General features: G+C 37.0%; 2 protein-coding genes across 4 annotated transcripts; one reads left to right on the forward strand and one right to left on the reverse strand.

Moving 5' to 3' along the window:
* The first annotated feature begins 351 nt into the window (after positions 1 to 351).
* pafah1b3 (platelet-activating factor acetylhydrolase, isoform Ib, gamma subunit) lies at positions 352 to 5,984 on the forward strand. 3 transcript variants are annotated; one of them, XM_067509550.1, is made up of 9 exons: positions 352 to 370; positions 906 to 995; positions 1,267 to 1,356; positions 1,459 to 1,575; positions 1,725 to 1,847; positions 2,755 to 5,435; positions 5,514 to 5,564; positions 5,672 to 5,752; positions 5,913 to 5,984. In XM_067509550.1, the coding sequence occupies exons 2-6, from the start codon at positions 915 to 917 to the stop codon at positions 3,013 to 3,015; spliced, it is 672 nt and encodes a 223-aa protein (XP_067365651.1). In that variant the 5' UTR covers positions 352 to 370; positions 906 to 914; the 3' UTR covers positions 3,016 to 5,435; positions 5,514 to 5,564; positions 5,672 to 5,752; positions 5,913 to 5,984. The 3 variants fall into 3 exon arrangements, with proteins under 3 accessions (XP_067365651.1, XP_067365648.1, XP_067365650.1); XM_067509547.1 differs by lacking the exon at positions 352 to 370 and adding an exon at positions 472 to 600; XM_067509549.1 differs by lacking the exons at positions 352 to 370; positions 5,514 to 5,564 and adding an exon at positions 472 to 600.
* A 511-nt stretch (positions 5,985 to 6,495) lies between these two features.
* Positions 6,496 to 15,272, reverse strand: ceacam1 (CEA cell adhesion molecule 1). Its single transcript, XM_067509472.1, has 11 exons — positions 15,070 to 15,272; positions 14,247 to 14,552; positions 12,338 to 12,619; positions 11,980 to 12,249; positions 11,223 to 11,492; positions 10,868 to 11,119; positions 10,497 to 10,772; positions 10,071 to 10,322; positions 9,707 to 9,988; positions 7,692 to 7,946; positions 6,496 to 6,978 (listed from the first exon to the last, which is right to left on the reverse strand). Exons 1-11 carry the CDS (start codon positions 15,122 to 15,124, stop codon positions 6,890 to 6,892), a joined length of 2,589 nt encoding a protein of 862 aa, XP_067365573.1. The 5' UTR covers positions 15,125 to 15,272; the 3' UTR covers positions 6,496 to 6,889.
* Positions 15,273 to 15,566: the final 294 nt, after the last annotated feature.

Here is a 15,566-nt window from a genome sequence, read left to right on the forward strand (position 1 = left end):
GTTGTGCTACAACGTCAATTTTGACTAATTTATGATTCTGATTATTGACACAGCTGGGAAATTAAGGATGTCAAAGTAACACTTCGTGGGTGTTGTTACATGCATCTGCCCCTTTCCAGACAACACAGATTTTATTTCCTCTGCACCACCTTTACATCGCCAAACTCTCTGGAAAATAGTCGGACCTTGTAGGTTTAGCCCACCCTAGGAATATAAAATACTAAGTCAAATTAAACGTTAACAACCCGCCCAAATAAAGTAAAAACAAGGCGGGAAAACAGCCCGATCTGGCAACACAGTGTTTCTTTGCGCAGCACCAACTCCCACGAACACTAAAGCGCTGAGCGAGTCCATTTCCACAGACGAGGAGGTAAAAACGTCTCATGTGTGATATTATTTTTCACTTGAACAGTGTTTCCCATATAATTTTAGTATATCCCAATTTTATCTTAAGACACATAATAACAAAAAATAGTGGACAATACTAAAATACATTTAAACATTTATGTTGTTGCAAATGTAGAATAATGGTACGTTCGACTGTGGAGAAATGTTACTTCCTGAAAGTGAATTTGGAGATGACGATATTTTAATTTTATGGTATCCTATGTTCATTAATATCTATAGACGTAGACATTATATAAAGCTCTGCCTTGTCCCTTTTGTAGAAGTACTGGCTTGCATGATTTAAAGCGAATAACAAGCTATCAGTGCGACCGTTATATTACAGTTAAAGTACATCTTTCCTGCGGTTCAGTGATATGCTAACTTAGCTGCCGTGGCTAATTCTACCACCCTTCTTAGCTTGAGTTCACACTTACATCTATACAGGCTGCTGGTTTATCGGTTTATTTCGGGTGCAGAAAGTAACCAAAAAGCCTGCGTAACTGTTTTTCAATACACAGAGCCAAGTCATGAGTGCAGAAGACCCAAATCCAGCCGCCACACCCACTCCCTGCAAAGATATACAGGGAGATGGACGATGGATGTCTCTGGTGTGTGAAATTAAATTATTATGATTTTTTATTCTTTGTTTCCTGGATTGTACATAGCCATAGTCTGACAACAATCGTGATGTTACACGTTTCCCTAGTCTATATTGTCTGTATTTGAATGTATTACGTGATGACTGAAGATGCATTATTTCTGGCAGTATTTAGCTGACATGCTTCAACTTTATGAGTAGCCTTTAATGCCGCATCTATTGGTGACCTTGATGTTAAAAGTAAAATAGGATTCGTGTTTCTGTGTTCTTTTTCTTTGCAGCACAACCGTTTTGTGTCAGACAGCAAAGACAAAGAACCCGATGTCCTGTTTGTTGGAGATTCTCTTGTTCAGCTCATGCACCAGTTTGGAGTAAAACATTGCAAACATTCCAATACTTGTCCATCCCTTGTCCAAATCTTTGACGATATCTCGTGTTATTATTATTATAAACTTGAACTTTTTTGTTTGCAGATTTGGAGACAGCTGTTCTCTCCTCTTCATGCCCTCAATTTTGGGGTGGGTGGTGATGCAACTCAACATGTGCTTTGGAGACTGACTAACGGCGAGCTGGATAACATCAGCCCAAAGGTCCAAAATATTTCCCAGTAATAGAGAACATGGTTGTGCTTGTGTATTCACACAGTAGACTAATTGTTCCTAAGATCCTAATTCATGCCACATTTACTTCAAACTATCAATGACATCTACTATGTAAAGCTTTTCTTTTGTTATTGCAGGTCGTAGTGCTGTGGGTTGGCACCAACAATCACGGCCACACTCCTGAACAGATCTGTACAGGCATCATGGCTATTGTCCAGGTCATCAAGAACAAGCTTCCCCATGCCCACACTGTCATACTTGTAAGTGTTTGCTGATATTTAAAGGAAATTTTGATCTAATCTTTTGCATGCCTGTTGAAAAAGACAAATTAAGTTAATCCAACCATCAAATGCCAAAATGATAAACCTCTTTTCAGTAACATATCAGCTTTCTGAAGACAGTTGACCAATTGCATTACAGTAATTTAGTGAAATGATAGATTCATTTTCCAAGCCCATCTCAAACCAGTACCCACATTGCTTAAATGCATGTTGATACTATAGAAACATGCTTTCTAAAATGCCTTGTGTTTTTTTTTTAGTTTTTTTTTTTTAGTGGAATAACTTAATTGCAGCGATGATTAGTAAGTCAAAATAGCATATTTGCATATTTCACACTCCGATAAAATAGGGGGGTGGCAGCAGGAATGGCGTGCGTCGTAAAAACTCATGCCAAATCAATGTGCGTAACAAATTGAAAGAAATAACGATGGTTATCTGTTGCTTTCCTACTATGTATCGTAGATAAATAATTAATTATATTAAAAGTCAATACTGAAATTAACTCCATATCCCTTTAACTGTTTATGGTAATTAAATTAATATTTTCCAAATTAACAGTCATTTGGTTACAAAAGTAAATGAAGGGCAGTAGAAAAAGAGCTTGTATTAAAGACAGTAGGTTCGGAAGGTCCTCACTTGTTTTGATTTGATTGTTGAAGTCTTATATTATGTTCACTTAAACTTTGGCATGTAATTTTGCTCAAACAAGGGCTGCATATTTTGGCCTTGATGTTACCTCTGTGTCGATTGATTGAGCATCATTTTTGGTTTGTTTTGTGGAATGTTCTTTGATTTTTATATTGGTATTTTTTTACTGTAAAAATATTACCGAAAGAACAGGGAATATTTTGTCTTTTTAACAACAGCATCCATTTATGCTTTCTAGGGTCTCCTGCCAAGAGGAAAATCACCAAACCCTCTGCGAGAGCGAAATGCCAAAGTGAACAAACTGGTCCAAGAGGCTGTATCATCTCTCCCCCATGCCTCTTTTCTCAATGTGGACCCAGGCTTTGTCCACTCCAATGGCACCATCTCTCACCAAGATATGTATGACTACCTTCACCTGACCCCTCAAGGCTACCAAGCTGTTTGTGAACCCCTGCATGCTCATCTCATATCTATGCTAGAGAAACCCGCTGAGAACTGAACAACCAAGGCACAAATTTACACTACAGCAGTGGTCCTCGACTCTGTTTCCAAAGGGGATCACACTCAGTTTATTAAGATCTTGAATGAGGAATAGAGTCAAACGTTAAGGGCTAACGGCTGCATAAACTAATCTCTGTAAGTCCTCTCCATGACCAGGGTTGGTGACCACTGTTACAAATAATGGGGCCAAGTGTTAATTGGACGAGATGAGGTTTTTGTGTTTATGACACACTTGGAAATTTAATGTGCTGTATTATAGAGCGACAAGTGACTGCCTCAGTTCAGTGGTTAACTCTTTTTTGAATGTTTTTCTGTAGCAGCATTATTTCATTTCTCTGTCACATGAACCATGGTTTGAATATGATATAGGAATGATATCCACAGCACATAGTTGTATGTAAAAAAACAAATGTCAAGTGGTTATAATTACAAGGTTTAAAAAGATGCAGCAACTTTTTACTCTAAACATAGATAGACTGTATGTAAAACATTAGTTTTCAGTGATTAGTTGGGCAATTATTTAAAGCGTTTTTTTTATAACCATGTGCTCCAGATCTTGTCATCTTAACTCTGTTTCAAAAGTCCATTAAAAACAAAGCCATTAAAGATTTACCTTAGAATTTGGTTATACCTGCTTCTTAGAAGAAAGCCACTGTGATAAATACACTGTGTCACTGAGGCTACTGGAGCAGGAACTAGTTGGTGTGAGACTGCTCTTGCAATGCCAGGATATGTGGTTAAAAGTACAATAAACATTAACTGCCCTACCTAGGAAATCCCTGTAATTTGTCATTTTGTTGTTGTTGTTATGTTTTTATTTTTTATTTTTTTTTTTCATTTTTGCTGAGTTCCATGTGTTCAGTCTGTTTGACATTAGCTTGAATTACTCTGTTGTGATGTCTGTCTTTTGTACATGTTCATTTGGATTACCAAACATTTTGATTGACTATTATTGTCTACCTGTTTTTTTTTTTTTTATATCACATGTAATCTCAGTAATATCTTTATTGCTTCCTCCATTGTAATTGCAACATATTTTGATTTGAGAGGCTTTGTTTTGTTGCATACATAGATGGGAGTAGTTTGTGAATCTGTATAGATACATCTGCAGTTGCTTGTCTCCAAGTTCTATCTAGTTTGCAACATAAATGTCAATTATATCAGCTAATAGGCTTGATTAAAACTCTTCTGAGCCTCTTGGAAAAGAATTGTGCTACAGAACCTGAAATGTGCTTCAGCATGTGTGATTGTGTAAGTGAAAGAATTCAGTAAACAAACAAACAAAAAATTCCTGGATTGATTAATTATATCTGTACACTGACACTGATAGTAAGAGATATGTCAAAGACACATCACTGTTCACTGGGTTCATGAAGCATACACGTACACTGTTTTTTCCAAAAAGGATTTGCTGCTTTGGCTTGATGGATTTTGTTCCTGACTTACACATAGCAGAGACCTGCTTTTCTGAAATTTGAGAAGGATGAACAAGTCTGATTTTGCTTTTGCTTGCAACCAGCCTCACTACCATCAGACACGTCTTCCAACGGTCATGACATATAATACTAAATGTCCTACTTAAAATGTATGCCATTAAATAATAAAGCAAGCGTGATCTCAGATTTGATAGTGATGTCTCAGTTACAATGGTGTTGACAGGTCTGAAAGGAACCTATCAATACGTTTTCGCAATGAAGAACATGTGTTATACACCAAACACAAGCATATGAACAGTATTAAATTTAAATTTTGTTGTTTACGTTTTTGTTCAGGTTTTTATCAATTTACAATTTAAAGATCTGGAACACACACCACAAGCAATTTGGGGTTCTGTGTCTTGTCCAAGGACGGTGCACTTAGTTGAAGATGCTCTTTACCTATTATGGCACAGCTGCCCTCTGTCTGACTTCTCAGTTTTCTCGCATGTTTAAAGAGTGTAACAGAGGATCCGGTCTCAACCTGTATTGGTTAGAAAAAGCCTAAAACTCAAAGCCATTCAATGAAAGTCCCTAAAAAAAATATCTTAAATTTGACCTTTTAAAAAAAGTGTGATGGTAAGACTCTACATTTCTCACAGCAAAGAGGGATTACTCAAATAACCATTGAAATTTTTTGGCACCTGTAGATATATTCTGAAATTCATGTCCAACCACTGTGAAGGTGCTTGTCGGGCAAGTCATGCTCCATGAAACTGGCGGTTGATGAATGTGTCACAGCTGTAATTTCAGTCATCTGTGCCAACCTTTATAAAGACCAACAGCAAAAGCACTTCATACTTTCACCAGGACTGAAGTAAGCACACATGCAAGATTTCCTCCCCTGGGCATATCGGATTGTACTGGCACAGCTACAGCATGGACTCAAGGATGTATTTGCTTTTGGTTCTTGTGGTGCTAATGCTCCCTGATCACAGCCAAGGTAATGTACTTTTTCAGAATGAATTATTATACTGAGTGATGCGAATCTCTTTACGTATTGTACATTTACCTTTTAAAGGTGTCCCCCAGACGCATGAAAAATCCTTGACTGTCAGCACGTTCAGTAATGGTGTGTGAGATTAAAACACATTTTTCCTAAGCCTCACAAATGTTATTGAAGATTTTAATTTATGTTTAATTTATTAAATTTTTGCAATCATTGTTTTTTTGTTTAAGGTTCTGCTGTTATGGGACAACCAGCAACTCCAAAACCAAACACCAACCTGGCACAGTACAACATACTGTGTTGCTGTAAAGGTAAAATGAGCAATATGAAGGGAAACCATGAAAACATACAGATCTATTATCTCTGTATCCACATTAGTATTATATCAGTTTTTATACAGGCAGAGCCTCAGTATTAATGCAGTGCACTATCCTAACCCACTGTGCTCATTTTCTCTTGTGTATTAACCAGGAAAAGGAGGCAAGTGGCCGAAATCACCTTGCCCTTGTCAGCAGTACAGACGTAACGGCAAGAATGGAAAATGTGAGTTAGTTCTAGATTGGAGATCTACTGTTTACAGTAATAATGTAATGAGTTAGATGAATGATACAATAGTCTTATTTTCTTCTGGTTTAAACTGATATGGGGTAAGAACTTCTTTCAGAAGTGCTTGTGGCAGATTTTTCACTATTTCACAGTAACCTTACAGTAATGTGTTTTTGTATATTTTTTTTTTTTACACCTTTGCTTTATCTGTCTGGAATTATGGAAGTGTGCCAGAAGAAAAAGAACAAGGGCAAGTCCTTCCTTGGTCCCAGTTCTCCCATGTGAACAACACTAAGAAGACTTGTTGATATATTGTCTATACCTATGCATCAATGTTTTGTAATTATGTTTTTCATATACAGACTATTTCTGTGCAGACATTCTACCTTTTAAAAACACTCAAATGTTTTTTAACAATGTGTTGCTCAGTAAAGTTTGCATTTACTGCAAGTATATGAATCTGTACTTCAACTCTTATTGTATCCTCTTCAATAAAGGCCCCATGAAATGAATTACATAGATTTTTTTTTATTGATTAATAAATACATACAGTTAATTGAAGTACAACATAGTGAAATATACATTGTTTTACAATTTTAATATGATTTTGCATAACATAAGATGCTGAAGGTGTTCAGAGTAAAGGTTTTACAATTAAAGAGCATTGAGTTGTTTTTAGAAGGGCACACTTACTTGCATTGTTGTACCGCGATTACTTTTGCTTGCTAATAATAACATTTAACATTAAATCCCCAAACCAGACACTGCAACCTTAAGATATTCCTCTTCTCATTGTCATTGTGAATGTTAATAAGTAACTATAAATACATTATCTTTAATTTAAAAGAGCATTTGTTTTAAATTAAGATTACTGAGCAAGAGGGTTTTCCTGTATGAAGGGCTCAGTTGAACAGCACAGGGAGAGACAAAGCAAATACACCCATCAACATCAGACCCACGTGGGATGGGAAGTGGATGGCAGAGGCATGACCTGAGAGTGAGAGGGAGAGACATGCACAAATAATGAGACATAATAAGAAGTGAATCAAAAATTATGAATCCAGGGCACAGCTGTGCACCCACCAAAACAGTGCGAAACTGGAACAGGAAAATATAAAATCAAAGGTGAACAGTTCATGTATGATTACTATTAAATTGAACGGTTCTTGTACAATTATTATTAAATTGTAGATGTAAAGGTTTGTTGACTCCACTGGAATTTTTGCTCCAACATAAAAGAACCTGTTTGTGCTCCTCCTCTGATTCTCTCTGTAGTTGCCACTTGCACAATTATTTCGGAATGAAACATGAAAAATCTTCCACTGTCAGATTGTTTTTTAAACGTTTAATGCACAAGTTTCACAAATGTCATTGAAGTTTTTGCTATCAATAAGTGTTTTTTTAAATCTTGATCATTGTGTTAAAGCCTCTGGGGTTGGAGAACAGCCAAATTCCAAAACCAATCACTAACCTGACACAGCACAACGCGCTGTGTAGCCGTAAAATTAAAATGAGCAATATCAAGAGTGAACATGAAAAAACGTTTAATATTAAACTTTGACCCCTTCATACATAGCCAGAGCTCAAAAAGTTTAAAAAAAAGTAAAACAAAAATGTCTAAGTGGTAAAGTGCTCATTATGGACATATTACAGAGACCATGCCAAAAATATTGAGAGAGGATGTTTACAGTGATGCTGACTTACTGGTGACAGTGAAGGTTTTTGTCTTATACGATGTGATGTTGGTCACATGGTTCCATGCCTGACATGTGTAGTTCCCCGCCTTCTGGTGTGTTGCAGAGAATGTGATAACAGGGCCAGTCTTTATGACCAGCGAAGAACCACTGAAGAACCACTGGAATTCTGAGTTTGGCCTAGAAATAGCAGTACAATTTAGGGACACGTTGAGACCTGGATTTGCTGAATCAGGACCAGTGATGCTCATATTCATAGGGCCATCTGCAAACAGAAAAAATTGGTCAAAGTAAAATACTGAAAATAGGCAAAAAAAATTTAATATTCAAATGTTTTTATATCTTTCTTTGACACAAAATAAAAACTGAATACAATAATTCGCAAATGTCATCAACCCATATTTTATTCACAATAGAACATAAACAACATATAAACTGAGACATTTTACCATTTCATGGAAAATATTATAAAATTAAATATTAAATATTAAATATTAAACATTAAATATTATTTTGAATTTGATGGCAGCAACACAATGTTTTTACATCTTCCCAGCTTTTTTGGAATAGGTGTTGTAGACTAAATCCACATTTACAGTAGAAAGAAATACTAATTCCTGGTTCTATGCATAAATTGGTCATGAAATAAAAATTATTGTCTTTAGTGAACACAGGCAAATAGATGGTGGAAAATAATGGCAACAGTGTTTTATTGACTTGTTTAACCTGCTTTGACAGTAATAACCTCAAGATAGTGCTTCCTGTAGCTGTGGAGTACACCAGCATAAAGTTCAGGAAGAATTTTGAACCATTCTTCAATTCCTAGAACTGCTTTAACTCAGCCACGTTCATTTAATTAGTTTTATTATTTATTATATTTACTCATACAGTTCTGCGTGACACAGTAAAACAATAAATGCTGTTTATTGTTGTACTACTATTGAAAGTGTTAGTGTCTCACTTTTAATAGATAGGCTGGTCATAATTGTAACTTCAGATATCCAAAAAAGATATAAAAAAAAAATCTACAAATACTGTATTTACATTTGTGGATATCTGTAGTACCATTGCTGGTAGTCATGTAGATATCTGAAATTGAATTTTCTACCAGTCATCATTTTGGACATTCAAAATGTAATAATGGATATCTGGAATGTTTTTCTGATAATTGGGTTAACATTCTGATGTTTGTACGTGTTTTCTTTTTTTTACACCATATGTGGTGCTGTTGGTTCTCCCCAAACTATGTTTCATCTGTCCACAAGTAAAATTCTCATTAGTGTTGTGGTGTTTAGCAAACTTCAGGTCTTGTGATATGTCTGAGAGTGGACTGATGAATATCTAAAATCTTACTCTGTAAACTATCTTGACCTATAAAAACATTCAAACAATGTCGGTGTGCTATTCACAAGGAGCATCACCTATTGTGAGCCACGTCTCGAAAAAAAGACATCACAGATAACCTATGATTAACAGTTGTTGATTTACATGTAGCCAGAATCGGACTCCAGATTTGCCAACAACTGACGCTAAGCTGATGTTTACTGGCATCAGAAGCCTAGTGTTGCCATTACTTTTTCCACCATCACTTTGTTTAACAGGTATGTTCAATAAAGACATGGAAGATCGTGACTCTAGAAATATTGTGTTGGTTAATATTTGTGACGTTGATGAAGATCAAATCGCATTTATGCAGAAAACCAAAAAAATGCAAATGCATTGCAGTAGAGTCACTTCAAAGATAATTTTCATCTGCAGTCCCCATTGTAGTTAATATTATCTGTGTTGGAAAAAGTGCTTAGGTAATTTACTTGAATGAAAGTACCAGTAACAATTTTTAAAGAGGAATTCCAAGCAAAACCCCTGCATTCAAAATCCCACTTGAGGAAATCTGTTCACTGCACATGTAAATGAGAAAAATCTATTCTTGCAACACTTTAAAACAAAGGAATTTGTCTCAAAACCTGTAAATGAACTGAATGAATCCTATTAGAATACTCTCTATTGTTTATGTATGATACTCACAGTTCACCGTTAAACTGTACTGGGGGCTTTGGTGTTGAGTCACCCGATTGGTAGCCACACACTGATATATCCCGTCATTGTCGATTGTCACTGGAGTGAAGAACAGTGTGTTGTTTTGCACAGAGAGAAACATGTTTTTGGCTGAGGTGTCTGTTTTCAGGGCGTGGTTGTCCTTCAACCAGTAGATCATGTCATAGGGCCCATTAACAAGACAGGAGAGAGTGAAGTTTTTAGACTTTATTGGAACAGTGTTGTTTTTAACCATCACTGATGTTATGGCCTCTGTAAACACAAAAGACAGTGACTTAAGTTATCACGAAATCATTCCATCAAACAACTTTTCAAAAATTGTTGGTTTTCTTACCAATGACCGTGAGCATCCTGGAGTTTGTCCTGTTAACACCTGTCACATTATTGTAGGCCATACAGGTGTATTCACCACTCATGTTTAAAGACAAATGGTCAATTGCAAAAACTGATGAACTGGCCACCAGGGTACCATTGAACCACCAGCTGATCTGACTGGGAGGCACTGACATGGCAGAGCAGTTAAACATAGCAGGCTGTCCCGTTTCAGCCAGGTCTGGTCCAGAAATGACGGGTGTTTCTGGTCCAACTGCAACAGCAAAGGAGATATTCGGTTCATAGAGTATTATTCATATGATTATGCCTCCGTCGTGTCTTTAGATGCCTCAGGAGGATGCACAATGGTACGCTACACTATATAAAATGCATCAGTTTCCATAATATCCTATTTACACAAAGATAAATATTTAACATTTTTACTCACAGTTCACAACAAGCATGTAAGGAGGGCTGGTCATGTTTCCAGCAGCATTCATAGCTAGACACTGGTATTTTCCTGTGTCATTTTGCTTTAGTGGGTCAAAATGTAGAATTGTGTTGTTGATCTCAAAATACATCATGTTGTCTTCCTGCAGTGGCTGATCATCCATAAACCAATAAACACGGTCAGCAGGTCCAACCACATCGCATGTTAACATATATTGAAAACCTTCTATGGCAGAATTATGTGATCCTTCTACTTGTACGTTTCTGATCGGGTCTGAAATCAAAGCAACAATCAACACGTGAACTCCTTTTGCAGTGACCGTGGGAAAACATCATTACAGAGACACGAAAACCGGAATCACGTCTTACCAACAACAGTAAGCATCTTCTTTGCAGTGCTATTCAGGCCGGTGATGTCATTGTGGGCCACGCAGGTGTAAATACCAGTCATATTGATGGTCAGAAGAGGTGTCATATACTCAGATGTGTTGGCCACTAAAGATCCGTCAAAGTACCATTTGTAAGTGCTGGGAGGGACTGATGATGCATAGCAACTCAATGTGACGTTGTCTCCTGTGCGTCCCACATTTGGTCCTGTGATAGTTGGCATCTCTGGTCCATCTAAACATATGGACATTTCTTAAATTCTACTCCACAAAAAAGCACATTTTGTAATGAACCTACTATATTCTCCCTCCTTTGTTAATAAAATAAAAATACTTACAGTTTACAGTGACTGTGTAGGGGCTGCTGGTCACATTGCTTACAGCATTGAAAGCCTGACACTGATATTCACCATTATCTGAGCTTTGAACTGAATTAAGAAATAGTGTATTGTTGTAGAGTAGTGTTGTATTGCTGACAGAAACACGCCAGCCATTCTTCCACCACTGGATGCTGTCAACAGTTCCAGCCACTTGACAATATAGAGTGAATGGCATATTTTGTATCGGTGGTCCACCAGTTTGATTCACCATGATTTCTGTCAGTGGAGCTATAGGAGAAGAGTGAGAGTGATTCATAAAATATGTGATATGCCACTGGAAAATGTGCAAACACACTTTTTTGCCTTCATTCAGAACCTTACAAGACTATAGAATGAAACAACTCTCATGTTGAGTCATTGCATGTAAGCTGGTAGCAAAATCTGCTACCAGCACCTCCAAAGACCACTCATTAGCACATGCAGTTCTTTATTCTATACAAAAATCAAGAAATCTCTGCCCGGTGACTAGATTTCAGAGGTTTCAGAAATGCCTAATGCTTGGTATTCCTCATGAATTTTACAAAGATTAAGACAATAAGAAATAATATTGTAATTTGTGAACTTTAGAGATGTTGCTAGGCAGAGTTTGTCATCTTTTCATAGGGGCATCTTGTCATTTTGTTTTTCAACCCCCAAATTCAATTCTTAGCAAGTAAGTAAATAAGCATATTCAGTTAAGTATTGAAGTACACTAATACTAGAAATCCAACCTTACCCATGATTGAGATTATCGCACTTGCGCTGGTGAACCTTTGTGTAGCTGCATTGTAAAATATGCATTTGTAATTGGCTGAGTTGTCCATTGTGACATTCTGTAGTTGAAGGTCTGGGCCAGATTGATCCAGGTAAGTATCATTAACCATCCATATAATCTTGGCTGGAGGTCTGGACATTGCAAAGCAGGATAGTGTGATATTGGATCCTGTTCTGTAGATGTGCTTTAGTGACATGGGCTCAATGTCCATTGTTGCGTTACTTGGACCATCTGATAACAGAAGATAAGCTTTTAGAGGATTTGTTTTCAAATACAAAGGATTCTATATGTGTGTAATATTTCTCTTGTTACAACTCACAGCTGATGTTCAGATATACTGGGGGACTGACTTCATAGCTGACACCGTTGGACACATTGCACCTGAACGGTCCACTGTCATAGCGGCTCACGTTGAGTATGGTGAGAGTGGTGTTTCCATTGCTGAGCTGCATGTGCCCACCAGATGTGACCACAGAGCTGCCTTCGATCCAAACATACGATGGGAATGAGCCAACTGACACGGAGCACTTGAGAACTGCTGTGTCATTGAACTCCACTAGGTTGGTTTGGTCAGCCCTTAGCGTTACATTTGAAATAGGCACTGCGAAGAAAGAAATAACAGGCGGTTTTTATGTTTGTTGTGAGGAAATGAACAAGCAGTGACATGTACTTCAAAATCAGGTGTCTCCAATGGCTTCAAGTGAAAACTGACTCAGGAAAAAAAATTTATTATGTTTGCCAGGAGCATGGCTCTTGGATGGGAACAACTATTGAATGGATTCTCATTACGTTTTGTAAAAATATTCATATTCTCCTGAGAAGAAAGTGTAATCATTTTGATTGCTCAACAGAAGATCCAGTGGCATCGGGTAAAAAAAATATAATAATAATTTGTGCAGTATTTTTGGCCTTAGTTGTACTTTGTGATAAGACACAAATAGCAAATCTTAGCAAGTTGGTAACATTGGTGCTAACAAAGGTGGTAGAAGTATAATGACTCAATACTCACATACTGTGAAGGTGCAAAATCTGGCCTACAATAAGTATTTAACTACAAGTACAAGTACTTCTTCTAATTATGTTCTAAAATGAAGTACATGCTCTATCAATAAATCTAAGTTCAAAAGTATAAGTACTCCACTTATTTCTTTGGACATCAATCTGACTGCATTGCTGGTTTAAAATTTTTATTTTTATTTTACTCTTATAAAAATATTCTGAACTTGCTTTTGATATTATGAATGTACGGGTCTGGTACACACAATGTACCAGACCTGTACACCCCCTACACATAATGTTTTTGCATAAATCTACGATGTTCAGGCCTTATCAAATTTAATTTATGTAGAGATTACAGTTGGTAACAACTATAAAAACCCTCTTCCTGAGAATTCTAGGTTACAAAAATCATTACCATTAATTAACAAAAAGCAATAAGAAAACATCACAGCATGCACGAACTTCCTCGTTGGCTTTCCTCTTCTCCTCCTGTGCAGCAACTCCATTGCCAACATTCTTTTCCTGATAAACCCTCTACATCCCTCCTCTGCACACGCCCAAACCATCTAAGTTTCACTTTCCTCACTTTGTCTCCAAGCCATCCTACCACTGTTCTGCCTCTAATATTTTATACTCCTTTCATATCTCATCTTCTGAGTAAAAAGCACAAAGTTTACTTCTGTGGAGTGGAGTGGAGTAAAACGTAATTTAAAATGGAAATATTCCAGTAAAGTATTCGTTTCTGCAGATCTTAAGTACAGTACTTGAGCAAATATACATACTATCACACCACCTCTGTGTGGCAGATGGAATCATTGTCTTTAAAAACATATAGTGGGCTTACAAGAGCATTTAGGTTAAAACACTGCTACACCAAAGGTCTATAGAGCCTCAGAGAGCTGCTCCCCGGAAGGTGACTGCCTTAGGCAAGACACTGAACTTCAAGGACGCCAAGCCCTTGTTGGTCCGTCTACTACTAGCTGCTGTCATTAGTGAGTGTGCGTCTAAACAGATTAATAAGAAGAAATATAAAACCCCTTTGGGTCCAATAAGTAATAAAGTGCAATAAAAGTTCAGATTAATTATAGACAGAAAGATCGTGAAATATTTAACAAAATACATTTTTAGTCAAAATATTCCTAAAAGGACGTAATTTGCTATGTTTTTGTGTGTGTGAGGAAGTATTTGAGGGAATAAGTAAACATAAAACAGGATAAAGTGGTCCTTACCTTGGACTGACAACGTTAGATTAGCACGGAATACATTAATTGAATCCAATGTGTACACTCCAGAGTCTTCCAGTGTTAGTGAACTCAGAGACAATGATGAAGTGGTGGCATTGTATGTAATCCTGGTTTTCCAAGCGTTGTTTATGATGCTGCCTGTTGGCAGTATTATCAGCATGATATTGTTGTTGAACAGCCATGCACCTTCAGAGGAACTGTCAGTGCTAAAGAGTGTGACATTGCTGCCCACTCGTACGGGGTTCTCAGAGGCATGTATCGCTGGTGTGACGCTCTGGCCCCACACATGACCTTGAGACAGAGCAAAAGAAAATATATTCAGTCCTTCTGAAATGTAGTTATACCCACAAATATCACTGTAATAGTTTTTAAAAATAGGCTATAATGTATTAGAGTAACAAAGTTTTGTGTCACTACGACTTGTCAACCATCTGAGACTCTCATTTCATAAAATAATGTATCTTCTCTACAAGGATGAAACAATGGCTCAAACAACAACAAAAATGTGAATCTCACTGGTTTATACTTACTATACCCAAAGCCCCTATGACACCCACTGTACATCTCAATGGTATTTATATACAATATATACACAGAGATACCTGCATTTACACATGTACATTCTTGTGTCTTGTTGATTTTGGCATTTTGTTTTAATCAAATTTAAAATCCTAACCAGGGGCTGCAAATAAGCTATATGACCCATATACACCACATCGATTGCTTGTGTGCAATAATCATCAGCTGCGTAGTCCCTAACAAATAAAAACAGATTTAAAAAATATACATGTATGAAATGGAACATTACCTGTTTCACAAATGATTGTCACCAGGAGTAGAAAAAATACCACAGGAAACTTCATTCTAATGTACTTTTTCGCTAAGAAACTTCCTTCTTCTCAGTTGAAATCTGGCAGTACAGTATGGTTACAGCTGCCTTTTGATCAGCAAATATTTGCTCTGCATCACTCCAGGTTACTGTTCTTTTGATGCATAAGATTACCCATATGCTACCCTAACGATGTCACCTCACACCTTGTTCTGACCACACCTTGTTTTGCCCTGGTCCACACAGACGTTTTACTGGCATACACCAAGGAGTGTCCATTTACTGTATACCTCAGCCTTTAAGCAATCAGAGCAGGGCATGGGGATATTTTCTATGTCTACTGCATGACTTGAAAATATAAAATGAACAAAATCCCAATTATTGGAATCATGTACTTTTGAGAAATGTCCATAATGTCCTGCTGTGCAGGAAAAAATGCACTGTTGACGTACATAATTCTTCAAGTGTGTATGTGT

The sequence above is a fragment of the Channa argus genome, chromosome 7, assembly GCF_033026475.1.
Source record: "Channa argus isolate prfri chromosome 7, Channa argus male v1.0, whole genome shotgun sequence".
In the NCBI taxonomy this organism is placed as follows: Eukaryota; Metazoa; Chordata; class Actinopteri; order Anabantiformes; family Channidae; genus Channa; species Channa argus.